The 18,258-nt window shown below is 36.1% G+C and overlaps 1 protein-coding gene across 7 annotated transcripts in view; it reads right to left on the minus strand.

The window, feature by feature from the left end:
• Positions 1-18,258, minus strand: part of SLC26A8 (solute carrier family 26 member 8) — a 160,680-nt gene that overhangs the window by 101,181 nt on the left and 41,241 nt on the right. For all 7 annotated transcript variants that reach the window (XM_051996511.1, XM_051996512.1, XM_051996507.1 and 4 more), the window contains 2 exons: positions 15,253-15,335; positions 8,024-8,171 (listed from right to left, as the gene is read on the minus strand). In XM_051996511.1, the coding sequence (XP_051852471.1) occupies positions 8,024-8,171; positions 15,253-15,335 (231 nt within the window). The remainder of the gene's footprint in view (positions 1-8,023; positions 8,172-15,252; positions 15,336-18,258) is intronic.

Consider the following 18,258-nt stretch of genomic DNA (forward strand, 5'->3'; position numbering starts at 1 on the left):
TGCTTGGGGAAAGTAGTGGGAATGAAAGAAGAAAAAAAAGAATAAAGTTTATAAAGTGCATAGCAGAAAACAAAAGAATAGCCTATAAGGAAGCAAAAAAAAAAAAAAGGATAGATATTCATGAATAATTTCTTTTACTATTATATAAACTTTCTTGAATTGATAATGTAATGCCACAGTCTCCTTGAACTGCCCTACCTCAGTCATTCTGCCCCAAATCCCAGGATATCATACTTGATATCAGGTATGATCATCATCATCATAATATCATCAGATAATCATCAGAATAATTGATAAGGAGAAGATCTCTTATATTTTAGAATATCATATGCTGCTCCCCATGCCAATCTATTAGAATATCAGATAATCTTCCCATCTCCAGTGCCTCCCCACTCCTCACCCACTCCCCATTATGTCACTGTTTCTGACTCTGTGGGGAGCCGGCACTAATCTATAAGTGATAAAGCCACATTCCTAAGACTACTCTAACCTTGAATAAGCAGATATCTAGACACCTTCTAATCACATCCTAGAGCTTCCTACATCATCAAAGGCCCCTGATCAATTTGTCTTTTGGCGGGAAACTAATCCTTTATCTAGGGTCCCCTCTGTACTGAGTTCTCAGGACCCCACTTCCTTACAACCTACTATAAATACTTGTATTTTTGCCTACAATAAAGGAGACTTGATCAGAAAGCCTGTCTTGTCTCCTTTCTACCCGTCTCCTGTCTCTTGCCCCTTCTCTTCTCTTTCAGGTTCTACACTCTCTGGTCCCACGGGTTGGGACAATTGGTGCCCAAACGTGGGGCCCAAAAGATTTTGGAATAAGAAGTAGCCACTGCTGGATAGAACCTCTGAACAAAAAAGACTGTGCAGTCCCAGAGAATTCAGAGAATAAGGTCACCACAGGTCCGCCTGCCCTGGGGAATGGAGACCAGAGGTGAGTGAGGTTTTGATACCATGAGATAGGACATGAGAGGTTTGTTGAGGGTCTCAAAGACTCATTACAGATGCTTAGAGTAAAGGTTAAGAAAAAAGAATTTGTAAAATTTTTAAAGTTTTTAGAAGATGTTTGTCCAAGGTTCCCACAGTAAGGAACCATTGATGTGAAAAGGTGAAAAAGAGTTGGGAGATTGCCTTAATGATTTTTATAGAACTTTCAGACCTGAAAGGTCCCCTATCACAGCTTTCAATTATTGGAATTGCATAAACGGCCTACTTGCCATCCATCAACATGATGAGGATGTTAACCAAGTATTCAGGACAGTTCCTCTTTCTTAAAAGATGCCCTTAAGTGCACCAATTCTAGGCTCGAATTAAGTTCCCATAACAATGAAAAGGAGATAATAGACAGGGAAAAAATCTACCCCTTCAACAACTTTTCTTTAACTTCCCCAAACGAGGAGCAAACTTTGAACCCTGCATCTAGTGTATTTTGGACTGACATGAGGGACTTTGGGAATGGTTGATGACTGACTGCTAAATCTTGCCTGGATCATCTATTACTATGTGTTTAAGATTTGGGATGGGATTTGTTTTAAAAAAAAAAACCTGTGATTATTGCTGTTATGTTTGAGGGCTTTTTAGGAAATGCTATTGTACTAGTCTGTTATGTATAGGGAATTTGATTCACTCTTGGGATTTATATGGGGAATGGTCATTTGATAATTCCTTTCTGTGAGAAAAAAAAAAAAAAGGGAGAGGAAGAGATAGAACATTGGGGAAACTGGTATATTTTTTTTTCAAAATACCTGAAAGAATGGGAATCCCTAACTCTTATTCACTTAGGCACTTCTGCCCCATCCTCTACCTCACTAGTTCAGATTGAATCTGGAAGTCTTTTAAACAGTCCTATTTTTTTCATTTTTATTATGCTTTAGCTTTAGCTTTGGAATCCCTTATTTTGTTAAAATTGCCATGGCAGACTCAGTTTTTGGGGATTATTTTTTTAGAAAAACTTTAGAAATCAGACACTTGTCCTGGGACTGGCAGTCTCTCTGATTTGTGTCTTTCCATTCCTGTAACCCCAGTTCATTAAGTATTTCAGCATTTCAAAGGACCTTAAAGTTTGTTTACCTGCCTTGATGGTCTAACTGTGTATAATCTGCAATCTGATCCTTTCTGTAGTCCTGTTTGTTCCTCTGGGCGGGGACAGGTGAAGCTACTCCAAGCCTTACCCTTCTCCCCTGGAGTGGTTTGCCCCTTTGAATGAGCCCTTGAGCCCTGCTGTTAGTTAAGTGCACAAATAACCACAGACCTAACTGTCCATCTCAAATTGTATTCTCTGGTTGAAATGGTGCTCCAGAACTGTGGAGGGCCTGACATGATTGCAGCGAGGGAGCCTTTGTACAGCTGCTAACTCTGGGGTTATCAGGGAGAGACTTGCTCTTGCCATATGAGTCCTTACATTTTTCTAGTTTTATTTTGGGTTGGTCGAAATTATGGTGCAAAGACCTCCTGGGTATCTAGAGGAAGGTGCCAATATTCAAAGGTTTGAATATTTAGGAGAGAGAATGTGGAATGTTATGCCACAGTTCTCTTTAACTGTCCTTACTCAGTTTCCATGCACTAGTTTCCCTTGTCTCAGTTTCTTTAACTGTTCTGTCTCAATCCCCTAAGCTGTAACTCCCCCTCTGGCCCATTAAGACTGAGGATCATTTGCTCTAAGGTTATAAATTAGCAAGATAAACAAGAGAGTAGACCTCTTGATTCTTTTCTGCCCTCAAGAATTTACAATATCCCTCTAAAATATTCCAAGATACCTCACTGATATCTTTACTTCTGTGTATTCAGACATCCTGTCTCTGGGTTTTTAGGATTTATGACCTCCCTCATCCTGACAAAAGTTTTCCCGCGCTTCTTACTCCTTCTTTGTTTCTAAAAGGTATTTAAGAAATTGGGGTGCCCCCATTCATTGCTGGAGGATGGATGCTGGATTCTGGATGCTGGATTCTTTGGGATGACGGTCTCCTCCAGCCCTGGGACCAACATGGATTCCTTGGTCCCAGTATATCTCTATCCCTGTCTGACTAGATAAATTGAGACGAAAGTCTTGTCCAGTCAATTATACTCTCCAATTAATAAAATATTAAAAACTCTCTAATCTCTCTCCTGCTCAGTTTCTCTGGCATTACATTTTAGAGGTCCCCGAGATAACAGAAACTGAAAACTGGATTAGAGATTAGAGACCTCTCAGTCTCCACCTCAGCCTGAGGAAGCTCAGGATCTGAATCTATCCTTGGGAAAAAAAAAAAAATCAGCCCTCTGGATACCTCCAGAGCCTCCAGAGAATAGTCTTCAGCATCAGTCTGGCCTAAAGTGGACAACGAAATCGATTCCGCATTTGGGAGAGTGAGTCTGTCTGGGTACCTTTTGGGGTACTATCTGGTTCTGGTTATTCTGGTTCTGTTCTGGTCTGTTTGCTAGCAATCTGTAGTCTCAGAATAAATACTGACGAGTTTAAAAGTTCTGAGACGGGTATTTTCTGGGACGCTGGAAAATATCCTCTGGGTATGTGTTATATGTTTGTTTAATGTTGTAACTCTATAAGTCTGTGTGATGTGTGTTCTATGTTCTGTGTGATTTGTCTGTCTGTTATGTTGTTGGTTGGAAAAAATTTAAGAACAATGTTGCAACTGTGCTTAGTAAAATGGAGCTCCACGCTTGTCTGTGTTTGTCTGTGTTAAAAGTTAGCAAGCTTGTAAGAGATAAGAATTCAGCCTCTGTGTTACAGCCTTAGAAAATATCAAGAAGTTTGAAAAATCTTTCTCTCTCCCTCTCTCTGTCTCTGGCTGACTATAGCAGTCTTGTGGGGGGAAAGGGAGAAAAGGGAGCGAAAGGAAGAAATAAAAAAAGAAATAAATTAAAAAATTAGATTGAAAGGGATTTGAAAGCTTGAAAAGTTAAAAAATATATATAGAAGAGCAGTGTGCTAACATTTAAAGGAAAGAAGTTTGAATGGAATATCTAGGCATTCTCTGTGAAGGTGGAGAAAAGCACTAAACGGGCTTGGAAGTTCACAGAAGCCCTTTTAGATTTTGGAAGGAAAAAAGGGAATTCAAGGTGAAACAAACTTCTCTTCCAGGGTGGAGGGCCTGGAAAAAGCCCCTAGTCTGTTTTTGCTGATGTAAAAGTTTTGTTAAGTTTTAAGAACAATGATTAAGAAATGTGGAAATCGGTTATTTGAAAATTGCTTCTGATTTTAAACTTTTTAACCTGATGTATTAATTTGTAAGTAAGGAAAAGCCTACTAGAGTAAAGAGCAATAAAATTCAAGTTTAGCCTGGCCTGGGAAATAAAAAGCTCTGGAGATAAGATGCTAATAGCTATTAGAAGAAATGTGGTGGAAAAGAAAAAAAAACTTTTAAAAACAGCTGTATTTAGTTTGATTCAATTTGTTACCTTCTGAAATATATTGAGTTATTTGTTAACATAAGTTATACTTTAAATCCAGCTCTGCTGGACATATGTGAGTTTTGTGGAGGTTTGGGTTATTCACTATATAGTGTCAATCTTACAAGTTTTTGAAGGAAAGAGAAAGTTTGGAACTTGGTAGATTTGGGAAGAAAGTAAATAAACTGATGGGCTAAATCTTGAAAAGGATCCCCATGTAGGAAATTGAGTTGGGGAACCTGAGGGAAGTTTTTTCTTTTCTAGGGGGCCAGGAGTGGGGGAAGGGTGACCACATGGAATCCTCTCCTCCCCTCTCCTCTCTAAGTATGTTTCTGCCGGTTTTTTTTTTCTTATCTGATTATGGCCAGTGCAGCAAACTGTGATCTTTAAGAGCATGCCAATATCTGTATTAGATTAATTGATTGAATATTTGGTTTTTTGATACATATATGTTTTCTTGGTTAAGGAATATGGTCATAAATGTGATCCATACTTTGGTAGGAATATTTCTAAAAGTTTAATTGCTATTTAAAAAAAAAAAAAAAACTTGGATTCTTTTACGTGGATTCGGGTCTTTTGTATAAGTTTAAATTGATTGTATTGGGTCATCCTGAGGTTATTTAAAGGGCCTCTGAAAATAATAGTTTTTTTCTTTGTCCTTTTGAAAATGTTTCTGTTATAGACAATATGCAATTTGGGATGTTTTCCTATGTATTGGGTAGTTTAAAAGCAAAATGATTTGTATGTATAATGTTCACTTATGTAACATCTACTTAGATATGATAATTATTCTAAGTTGTGAACTTACTGAGAAAAATTTATTTCTGTTATTACTAAAAGGCTATGGAAAATCTTTGTTTAAGATTTATCAGAAATTTGATTAATGGAATTTGTTATTGGGGGTAAAATTTCTTGGGCTTAGAGTTAATTAGTTAATGCTATTTGGGAGTTTTAAAGTTCCACCCTCTGACAGTTACTGAGACGATTGATTGGAATAAAACTGGGTTAAGGCTATTTTATTCTGTGTGTGCTGAAGGTTGAGTTTTAACTGCTTATGTTATGTTCTTGCATTGTTCCTTCTGTAACTGATCTCTAGCAATGGTCAATAGGACTGTTAATGCAATTCATTTATGTCATGCCTTGCTATTTTCAGTCTGGTTATATGTAATCATGTATCCTAAATGCTTGGGCAACTAAGTATTTCCCCTGGTCATCTGTCTGTTACTGGATAATTGTGTTTTGTTTCTTTAAGTTTTCTACATGACAAGAGGACAATTAATAATGGTCTGTAAGACTGCAGCTGTTTGCCTGGCCTGTAAAGCAAACTCATTTCTTCACATAGGAAACAATTTATTTTGGCCTCCTCATGTTTTGCAGCAGTCTGGTGAACTGAGTCTTTCTATCTGAGACTGATCTAATCTTTCTTTGTTAGATTTGTGTTTTTGTTCTAGATTTTGGTCAAATTACAGATATTGGCTTGCTTCTGGGACCTGGATCAGCTTGGATCTGCTTTGACTGTCAGCACGGCACACCCACATTTCACAGCCTGGAGCAGCAGTTTTTAAAATGAGACCATGGACTGGCACCTGCGTCCAGGCCACTGTCTTCCCTGACATTGACATCATTCCAGGGGATGAGCCAGTCCCCCTCCCAAGCCTTGACTACATAGGAGGCCGAAGAAAGAGGGCCGTCCTTTTTGTACCACTACTCATTGGTCTTGGCATAGTGGGGACAGTAGGGTCAGCGGGCCTGGGGGTCGTGTTCATTTCTATGCCAGACTCTCCAACCAACTCATTGACGATGTTCAGGCCCTCTCCAGTACGATAAATGATATTCAGAATCAGATCAATCGTTTAGCTGAAGTTGTCTTGAAAAACAGACAAGGCCTGGACCTCCTCACTACAGAGCAAGGAGGGATATGTTAATCCCTCCAAGAACGCTGTTGCTTCTATGCTAACAAATACGGTATTGTAAGGGAAAAAATTAGGAGGCTCCAGGAAGATTTGATTAAGTGGCATAAAGAAATGTTTGATAACCCTCTTTGGAGTGGGCTCCATGGGATCCTCCCTTATATCCTTCCCTTACTTGGGCCTTTAATTGGTTTTCTTGTACTTATGTCCTTTGGATCCTGGGTCTTTCGGAAAATCACATCCTTTGTAAAGTCCCAGATAGATAGTGCACTGGCAAAACCCATCCATATACATTTTCATTGCCTTGAGACTGATGATGACCCCCTTGATGCTCATATGAGCAACAAAAATTTTCGAAAAACATGGAGACCTGGTTAGCCAATTACAGGTAAGATCCCTCAAGGACTAGCCAACCTAAGCCAGGAAGAGATGTTTCTGTACATCTTTCCTATGATGGATAAGGCTTCTCCTCATAGGGACAACCTAAGCCAGGCACAGGTCGGGAAATGAAAAATTCTATATTTGATTCTTTATATAAATACAAAAAGGGGGACTTCTGGGGAGCCAACACTAATCTACAGGCCATAAAGCCACATTCCTAAGACTACTCTAACCTTGCATAAGCAGACATCTAGATGCCTTCTAATCACATCCTAGAGCTTCCTACATCATCAAAGGCCCCTGATCAATTCATCTTTTGGTGGGAAACTAATTCTTTGTCTAGAGCCCCCCTCTGTACTGAGTTCGCAGGACCCCCACTTCCTCACAACCCACTATAAATACTTGTTTTTGCCCACAATAAACGAGACTTGATCAGAAAATCTGTCTTGTCTCCCTTCTACACGTCTCCTGTCTCTTGCCCCTTCTCTTCTCTTTCAGGTTCCACACTCTCTGGTCCCGTAGGTCAGGACATGACTCCCTACAAAGAATCTCTATACCCCACATTTGATACTGGATACTTGGAGAGTCCAATCCAGTCAATTGACTTACTCTCCAATAAATTAAATAATTATAATTCTCTAACCTCTATCTCACCTTAGTTTCTCTGGCATTACAATAATTTACTGTTATGTATTTTGAATCCTCTCATGTTCTGGTGAGCACTTGACAACTGTTCTGTTTTGTTTTTCTTTTCTGTTTTTTGTTTTGTTGTTGTTTTTTGCTGAGGCAATTGGAGTTTTGCTGAGGTGAGTTTAAAAGTGACTTGCCCAGGATCACACAATCAGGAAGTGTTAATTGTCTGAGGCCAGATATGAACTCAGGTCCTCTTTACTTCAGGACTAATGCTCTATCTATTACACCAACTAATTGTCCCTGTTCTGTTTTTAAAAAAAAATAAAATCAATTTTTAAAAAAGACTGAGGGGGAAGAAGAATTGAAAACAGAAGGAAAAGAGAAAAGCTTTATTTTATACACTATAAACACACCTTCTGGCTTATGAGGCCACATCTATAAGGGAAATAATATCCAAATAACTTCATAGGAAAGTAGTTCCTTGCCCTTCAAAAATGCTTTAGTGATAACTAAGGTATTTTCTAAACAACTCATATTGTCTCCATAGATAGCAGAGACAAATGTCCCCTAGACATTAGAGAGCCAGTGAATTATTAACTAAGAATATTCTCTGAAAAAGAACAATCAGTTTTTCTTAATGGCAAGATCAGAAAAGAAGCCAAGGATTTATGAGCCAAGCATTAGTAGAGATGAGCCTATGCACTTACCTGGTTAGGATTGATATTGTAGTTATGCAAGGAAGCAATCTTCTTGCCTATAAAGATGAGCAGAATGTAGCTCACCATGGACAGGGAGAGAGCATGACAAACAATCATGTGCAAAAGCTTCAGCTCAGCTGGTTCAGGATATAGGAAGCTGCCAAAAAAAAAAAAAAAAAAAAAAAAAAGAATTGGAAGTAAGAAAGTTGAGTTTCAAATACAGTTTCACCAGTGGATAACAGCTGATCTTGAAAACAAGACAGTTACTTTCTTTTCATGCCTAAGATTTCCTATCTATAACTTCAGGTCAACAATCACTTAGTGCCAAATGCTATATGTAAGTGTTTTAAGAACTGACAAGCACTGTTTACATGAAAGAATTTTGAAAACAAATAACCAAAAAACAAATCCCTCATTCTAGTTATACCACCAAGTTAAAAACTAAGTCTACAGTAGTGTTATGGACACAGAAAGGAGACTATGTAAATGGCCTCTACATCAATTCTTGACATTCATCCTTGATTTCTCAGCATCCTAGTAGTTTGATCTAGAAGGAGGATGATATAAAGATGGGAATGAGAAAATCCAAAATATAGTCTCAGCTTTTCTTCTCACTCTAGAGAAAAGTAGTTTTTTCCTCTGGAGCTTTTTATAAATTTAGGTTAACAATCTCTACAAAGATTTAGCAAAGTTAAAAATGAAATAGTAGTAGTAAAATGTAATGCTACAAACATAAAAGAGCACTAAGATTTTCTAAAAGATATAATTAAATTTATTAAATTTTTAATTTTTTTCACTTAAGGATTTATTTTATTTCTTTTTGAACTTCTCTTTACATTTCCCTCTCCCATTAGAGAAAAAAAAAAACCTCTCCTAATAGATATGCATAGCCAGGCAAAAGGAATTTCTACATTGGTCAAGACTGGTCATTTTCAATAAAATATATTTTATAAATACACAGTTGGTCTTAATAATAATTATCATTGAGTTTCCTGAACATTGAGGATCTCATCTAGGAGAAGTTTTGAACAGCAAATAGATGAACTGTGCTTCTATGGACAATGCTAATTCCATAAAGGGAATTTTGCTAGTAGGCTACTAAATGGTGATTTTTTAATAACATGGGATATTGTTCTTAAGGTTCAAACTTGAAGTAAAACTTTAAGTCTAAATTGTCATTGTTTCTATTTCTGTGAACTACTAATAGTTAAAAATAAATCTTTTAAGTGTCTTGGAAATAGTTTCATTAAAAAGATGCAAATGTCTAGCTATTTATATTCTTGAATTTTTCCTTATACCTTCAGCAAGTTCAAGTACATTTAACTTTGTAGAGTTGTATACCTAAGACATAGAAAAAATCCAGTCTTAATAAAATAGATTATATTTTATATAACATCTTTTTGAAGGACTTTCTAGTAAGTACTTATAGGTTAGGTTCCCCAGAGGACTACTATCCCAGATTTAAGGTATTCTATCAGTCTGCACTCCTAGAACTAATATTCATAAGCCCCAATTTTTATTTAACCAGTGAATACAATTATCTCAAAGCAAAGACACTTACTGAAATGGCATAGTAAGAAATAAAACATCTCTATAAACCTAGAGTACAAATATGTCCAGAATCAGTGTGAATGGGACTGATTAGGTGAAGTATTTCTCAGTATTGAGTCACATGATCCCTGTTCCCAGAGCTGGGACGCTGGGGAAGTCATATGATCTCTGGAGGGATGAACTTTGAACCTTGGGATACGAGAAGTTACAGGATGTGACCTGTGGGAGGCAGCCAACATTGGTGACCATTGGTCAAGGATGGTTATGTCCTTTTAGTCTATCCATTGAGAAGGTTCAGATCTTTGGCTTTTAAACCCTGGACGAGCCAGAAGCTTGCCAGGTTCCGGGAGTACAGGCAGGAACTGGGATGGCTTCTTCCTACAGGGATTAAATAAATGCTTTTTCTTTGTACCTGAAGCTGTCTCTGATTAGTTAATTTGGGAAAGGGGGTCTTCTTGTATCCATCCTGTCCCAGACAAGTGGAAAGAATTCATGAAGTAGCACAAATAATAGGGAATAAATATGACCATGGCACATGTGTGAAAAGAGGAGTCAGATCTTGCAGTTTCCTATCTGAAAATATGTGGTCATTATATCCTAATTAAGTAGGGACGTATTTGGCCTAGTCATCTATCTGTTGCTACTTATTTTTGTCTGCCTTTCTTTTGGCTTTTCTGTTGCTGCTGACTTTCCTGATAGGTATCTTTTTTTTTTTTTTTTTTTTTTTGTGAAGAGTTACCTACTCTAATTACCTGTTCTAATTACTGGGGACACAAATAGTTGGAATGGTAGATGACCCAGATGAACTCCAATTTGTATGCTGAATAGGTTCATCAGACTCCAGGCCACAGTCGAAATGATTACTAATCAGTTGACAAAGGAGCTGGATTTATTAGCCGATCAGGCCATTCAGATTAGAGAAGCAATATGCCAGTATAGATTGGCTTGTTGGCTAAAGAAGGTAGAGTTTATGGGAAGTTAAATCTATCCACTTGCTGGAATTAATTGCTGTGTGAAAATGGAAAATAATGGACAGGTGATGAAGGGAATTGCCAAAGATATCAGAAAATTGACCCATGTCCCACTCCAGACCTGTCCTCACCATTTAATATCTCTTGTTGGTGTTGGTCTGGAGGCAGCTGGCGAAAACAGATTCTTTGGTTCCTGCTGATAGGAAGTGGAATCATACTACTCCCTGTCTTTCCTCCTCTATGTAATACAGCTTATCACAAGGGTAGTACAGACATCACTGGTCAGGATGGCAAATATTTAACAACTGGGAGGGGAGGGACCGTTAGACCTGAAGTATTAAAAAGATGGAGAATGATCCCTAGTAGAGAAAAAGGACAAACCAGATCCAGAGGGATTGGAGACTGAGGATGATTTGGTTGAGGAAATACATCAAGAATGATGTGAATGGGTTCTGTCAATAAAAAGTTATTTAAAAAAAAAAAAAGAATGATGTGAGAGATCTTCAAAGGTTAATAAATAAGAGGAGGGATTGAATGCTCTATATTGAATGATGATCTCTCATAAGAATGTGGCCTTGACCTATGCCCTAATTGTGACTTGAGATTTTTCAATAACAAATTGAGCTATAGCTAAAAGCTGCAGGTGTTCAATTATTTTAGATGAACATTTCACTCCTGTTCTCCCTTCCCCTTCCCCCCCCCTTTTTCATTAACATTTAAGTACATATTATAGTAAAAAGTGTGTTATTGACTAGAATTTTTTGTGTCTGGACTCTGGATAAATTAGAACCTCCCAATAAATGAGAGTTCAGAAGGGAAATGGAGGCTGGTTAGGGTTTATATAACCTTGTGTTTTTTCAGTTTCCAGTTTGCACTTCTCTATTGACACCTTGACTGTTAGGAATTGCCCTTTCTGGCAAGATAGTAATAAATCCTTTTTTTTTTTTTTTTTTGCTTTTTACCTTGAGAGTCTCTGATTTCAATTTGGGTAAGGGTCACTGTCCTACACACCATCTTTTTGAGCAAGATCTCAGGTATGGGTACTGGACCCTCAATACCTTGATAACTTGACAACTTTCAAGCTGGATTCTACAAATACATCCTTTCTCAGGTTGCAATGCAAGTGCATGTCTCCTATAGTCATATGCTTCTGCTATAAGATGTCAATTGTTGATGGTGGGAATGAGGGGCAAAGTTCTTTATCTCTGTCAACCCTCAGATGAGTTTCCTTGTCCTTTCATATGCAAATGAGCTTCTTGGAGTCAGAAAGGGGCACATTCTTGTTACAAAGTACAAATAGTGTCCCTGATTAGCATTACACTTGAAAAATTTCTTTTGACCTTGGCTGCAAAAATCATGAACTTGGCAAATAATACAAAAAGGGAGAAAAGCGGCCAGAGTAAGTATTTTCTCTTACAGCATACCCTAGATGAACACTTCTAAGAATAAGCCTTAGAAGCTTAGCTCTGGAGTTAAGTCTCAATACCCTGGATTTAATCAAGTAGCAGCAAAGAAGTGACTGGAAAAAGCACATGCAAAACATGAGAAATTCTGTCACCAAAATATTCTAAGAATCGGAACCAAAGACCTCCCTTGAGCAATTCACATCAACTTTCTTGTAATGAGTTTTTCTCATCTATTAAATAAAGATATTGAACTACTTGATATGGATAATTATCCACAAAAATATAAGATACCTAAATTAATTAAATGAGAAATAAAAGATTTAAAGTAAGCCAATGAAGGAAGACGGAATATAATACAAACAAACCACTAGTTTGGGCCTTTGGAGAATGCCCCAACCTCATTTTATTAGTTATTCGCTAGTCATAATTAAGAACGTATAAATAAATTTCATCAGATATATAAAGAGTAATTTGAATCTAAGTGATAAAAAACTATCCTCAGTAATTAAGAAAGGAGGAATTTCACAAAATTTTTTTTTAAAAAATATGGTCCTGATGCCTAAACTAAGGAGGGAGGAAGCAAGAAAGAGAACCAGAGAGCAATTTTCCTAATGTGAAATGTGACTTTCAGTGAACTTTCCTCAGTAGTACACTCTTATGTGTGTAACTAAAACCTAAAACTAAAAAAAAACTTCAGTTTTACAACTCAAGATATGGCAAATGCAAATTATATTGATGAGGTTTGTATTCCCTTGACTCCCAGTGGTGATGAGGTTAGTGGCAATAAGACAGTTGTTAAAAATCCCCTTTTGGTCAGCCACAGGTTTAAAGTGAAAAAATTCATTTATCCAGAGTTATTAATTGCAAAAATGAAAGTTTATTGTTGCATGGAAATCAGTTTGCTAAGAGACTGACTTCTATAGTGGCAAAGTCCTATTGGGGAAATGGATTCTTGCACTGAGAAAATAATGCTTTCTCATTAGGCAGGGTCCTAGCAAATTGCTTGGCCCTCTGCAAAGAGTGAACCCCAAAACTGCCCTTTTAAGGAGTCTTGAAGCTTCAGGAGCCAGGGTTCCCAGGCTTAAATGCTTATCAGTTTCTAACCCAGATCTCCTATTGGAATTAACACTTCAAAGGGGTGCTTTTTGACCAGGATTTCTAATTGAATCAAAGGTTTTTGGCATCCCTGAAAGATAACTTATCTGAGGGGATATTCCTTCCCCAGGAGGGGCTAAGACTCCAAAAAAGATCACAAATTAAAAGGAAAGACAGTTTCTTAAAGGGACCACAACTTCAGTATCGGGAACAAGTTTCCCTTCCCCTTCAATATTAGCTCCCTCTCAACTGGATGATTTTAAATTTGGTGAAAGGAAATGCATAATAAAGAATTGTAGAAAATAGTGTTCTGATAGGTTATAGATAGCTATGAATAATTAGGATAATGAAGGATTGATTTTGCCTTGCAAAGATTGTGAACTCTCATCAACAAATAGTAATATGAGACTGGCAAGGGAGAATGTGCACTCTGCTGAAGAATAAAAGCTTTGTTTTTTGTGAGTTTTGGCACACTCCTTGGCTGTAGCTGTTTGGATGACAGGATCTATGCCCTTTCTCATGAGAAAGAATAAAGATCTTTTCTGATTCAAATTTTTGATTCTGGTGGATTCAAGCATATTAACCTTATTTTTTGGTAACTGGATCACAGAAGGTGATGGCCCAACATGCTCTTTCCAGGCATATCCCTACATATTCTCTTATGCTCTCTTATGGGGTAATCCTACATGTTCTCTTTAAAGGAAGTACTAAGTGTTCTCACCACACATTAATGAATATTGATACAAAAATTTTAAATATTAGCAACAAGACTATCAATATATACAAAAAATTACTCCCTGTATCTAACTTGTATTTATATCAGGGATTCAATAGTAGCTTAACATTAGGAAAAAAAGATGATCATATAAATAACAAAAATAACACAAAACACTCATTTAAATATATGAAAATATTTATCATATTCCCTCCCAAGAGATCATCATAGTCTAACCCTCTTATTTTTTAAATAAGAAACTGAAGCAACTTAGATAAAATCACAAACGATACAAGCACAAAACTGGAATTCAAACCCAGACTTTCTGATTCTACATCCAGGGCTATTTCTACTACATTACATAGCCTTCTTTCACACACAGGTTAGTGTGCTGTTCAAATGAAATAATGTAAGTAAAAATACCTTATAAACTAGAAAGTAGCGGTAGTTATTGTAGCAATCATAGAACCATCTTCTGTGCTTTTTATTTGATTCCTTCATTTAGATATGAAGTCATCCAAGGCTGTCTAGTAATAGTACTCAATAAATGTGAATTTTTTTTCCATTAGTAATAAAATGATAATCCAAAGTATAGATGATCTATACTTTGCTCCTGCTTTTCATCTACAATGTCTTCTTTGGGGAGTACACTTTCAGAATAACAACATTCAAGAAGACAGGAACACAAAAAGACTTTGCTAATCCCAACCAATTCTATTTACATTTAGAATGTATATATAATGGAGCAAAGGGAGTTAGGATTTTGCAGTAAGTCTAAAGAATCAGGATGAGAATGAGCAATAAGGCTAGTGTTGCTGGATTAGATTATATTGAGAGCAGAAAAGTTTAAGAAGTCTTGAAAGACAAGATAGGGCCAGTTGCAAAGGGCTTTAAAAACCAAAGGTAGAAATTTAGATTTGATCCTCGAGGTAATATGAAGTCATTAAAATTTATTGAGTAGGAGGTGATATGATCAGACTTGACTTTAAGGAAATCACTTTGACAGCTGAATGAAGGATAGACTGGAATAGAAAGAGACTTGAACTCTGTAAATTGGGCTGTGCTTGTTTTGTCAAATTATCAGTTATATAAATCAGAACCTTTTCTAGGCCTAAGATGTTGATACAACTAAGTTTACAGATCATTCTTTTCACAATAAACAGATACATTTTATTGCTCAGGGAAGAACATAAGCTCCTTAAGAGAATGTTCATTCTTTGTATTTATATCTCTGGTTCTTAACAGAGTGCCTGACACAGAGCAGGTTACTTCAGATAAATGGTCCTTGACTCATATAAAGCAATTAGTGAACAATTTCATTATATACCCTGTCCTGCTATTTTCTTCCAGAAGATTACTGTTCTGATGCTAATCAAAGTCAATATATCTAATTCTGCTATTGCCTGAAATTGCCAAATGAGTTTATCAGATTATCCTGAAGTTGAGAAGGGGTAGGAGGGACAGTTGGATGAACAATCTGGACAATAGGAAATTACTCACCTATAAGGAATCATATCAACAATGTGCTTGCTGGTTTCAGTGTTCATGTGGATCTTGTTTGCGATGATAGTGAAGGAAACAATCTAGATTTAAGGGGAAAAAAAAGAGAGGGGGAGCAAGTATAACCATTTTAGGCCTGTGCTTTGCTTACAACAGGGCAGGGGTTTAAAAGCCTCTGCCAGTATGAACACCTGCAAACATAAAGGGCCAGCAACAAGATAAAGATACAGTGAAGAGGGGGCTAGTATAATTCCTCTTTTGCATTCACTTCATCTTGAGTTGTAAAACTGAACCTATTAAGAATGTAGTACACTAAGGAAATGTCATTGAAGGTCATATCTCACAGTAGGAAAATTGCTCTCTGGTTCTCTATCTCTTGTTTTCTCTTTCCCTAACTTGGGCATCAGAACCATATTTGTCTTACTTTAAAAAAGAATTTTGCTCTATATAGCAAAAAAAAAAATTAATAAAAAAATCAAAGACCCCATGCTGCCTTCCCTGAAGTCTTCAGCATTAGGGCCAGAATGAACGATTCTTTTAAGATTCTGTCTACAAGAACAATAAATGGTTTGGCTTTTTTTTTTTTTCTTTTCTAGCTCTCCAAACTCAAGACAACTGCAGTGATTTGAGAGAGAAGTTGACTCAAATTCTTAGGATTTATGAACTTGGAAATTCATTTTAGCATGTGGCCTCAGTAAAAATAAGGTTTTTCATAGTTCTGATACTAATAAGAATCACAATCATAATTAGCCTTTTATAATCTAGAAAGTTCTCAATCAATTGAATCGTTTTTCATGTTTATTTCTCTCTAGAAAGATCAATCCTTTCTTCTAGAAATTACCTGATAGGAAAAGAACATTCTGGTAACTGTTAACCACTTACTCTCATTAAAGTAGAATCATCGAAAGAAGATGCCAATATCTAAGTTCTGTAGTATATATGAAAATTTTTCTTACTCCCTTACCCATAGACCCTTTTCCTAGGATTAGCTCCAAAAATTAGACCAAATCTGAGTAAGGTTAGATTTGGTTTGTGGAATACCATGGATTGATGCTAATGATGACAATGCAACCAAGCAGAGGGAAAATCTATGGATCAAATTAGATCATTAGTCCAGAGCTACTCATGAACCACTTCTTGAATTCTTTATACTTGGCTTTATCATACCCAAATACATGGAAAAACATAAAAAGGATTTCTAAGCACCATAACTTTTGAGTCAGCCCTCATGATATTTTACATAGAATAAACATTAGAATAACTCCAACACTTGTCAGTTTATTTGCCAAGAATCACAACTGGATTTTCCAAAGAGATCGACTGAAAGATAGATGGGAAAAAAATGGAGCAGGTAGTCAGAATTTGTTACTTGTTGGCTATGTAAACCTAGTCAAATTGTTGGACCTTGTCCTGCCTCAATTTCCTAATCTATAAAACACTGATAATATTACTTTCTTATTTACTTTACAGGTATTACAAGGACCAAATGAGTTAACAGATGGGAAATAATCTGAGTAAATTAAAAGTACTAATTTTATACAAGGGTAAAGAATTATTATACATTTTATCTTTAAAGTTTATCACAGTGTGCATCTTTCTGGTTTTTTTATCCTCCTTTGAGCTTTTCTTTGTTTAAATTTTTCCCAAATTCCCTTAAAGACAATTTCATTTAAAAAAAATTTGAGTTCTCTCCCTCTCCCCACCCTCAATGCCATCCTTGAGATGGTAAGCAGTTTGATATACATTATACATGCACAATCATGCAAAACATCTTTATAGTAGTCATGTTGTGAAAGAAGACACAGGCCAAAAAATAAATGAATAAATTTGAAATAAAGTAAAAAAATCTTGAATTGTCTTGGATTACTGTATTAAAGAGAATGACTAAGTAATTGACGTTCATCATACAATATTGCTGTTACTGAGTTTCTATATTTTTATACATACATGTCCTTTTCCTTTAAAAAAAAATCTCTTTGAGATACAGACATGTAGTAGTGGTATTATTAGATCAAAAAACCTGCACAGTTTTATAGTGCTTTGGGAATATGCTCTCCAGAATGGTTGGATAAGTTCAAAACTAATATCAGTGAATTAGTATCCCAACTGTCCCACATCATGGGACATTATTCATTCCTATTTTAAAAAACACTAGAGAGCGTAAGAATAAATGGAATTTACCTTGAAATGATAAGTAATATCTATCAAAAACCACCAGCAGCATTATCTCTAATGGGAATAAGCTAGAAGCCTTGTCAATAAGAGCAGAGGTAAAGCAAGGATGACCATTCTCACTATTTACCACAATTATTCAATATTTATCATTTTCCTATTCTATCATATTAACCAATTTGATAGGTATAAGGTGATTCTCAAGAGTTGTTGTAATTTGCATTTTTTTAAATTAGTAATGATTTAGAGAATTTTTTCCTATTACTATAGAGAACTTTCATTTCTACTGCTTATTTATATCTCTTGACTGTTTATCAATTGGGAAATGACTTAAATTCTTATAAATCTCATTCAGTTCTCTGTATATTTGAGAATCAAGGCCTTTATATGAGATACTGCAATAAAAATTGTTTCCTACTTTTCTGCTTTCCTTCTAACCTTACCTGCATTGGTTTTGTTTGTGCAAAATCTTTTAAAATTATAATTTTTAACCTTTTTTAATTATAATTTTTAACCATTAAACCTTTTTAATTATAATTATCAATTTTATATCTTGTAATGCTCTTCTTTTTTTTTTCATAAATTCTTCCCTTCTCCATAGATTTGACAAGTAAGCTATTCCTTGCTCCTTAATTTGTTTTTAATATCACCTTTTATGTCTAAACCATTTTGAGCTTAACTTGGTATATAGTGTGATGTGTTAGCCTATTCCTAATTTTTGCCATCCTGTATTCCATTTTCCCAGCAGTTTTTGTCATATAGTAAGTTATCTCACCTCAAAAGCTTGGATCTTTATCAATCACTATATTAGTATAGTTATTAATTACTGTTTCT

The sequence above is a fragment of the Antechinus flavipes genome, chromosome 4, assembly GCF_016432865.1.
Source record: "Antechinus flavipes isolate AdamAnt ecotype Samford, QLD, Australia chromosome 4, AdamAnt_v2, whole genome shotgun sequence".
NCBI classification, from domain to species: Eukaryota; Metazoa; Chordata; class Mammalia; order Dasyuromorphia; family Dasyuridae; genus Antechinus; species Antechinus flavipes.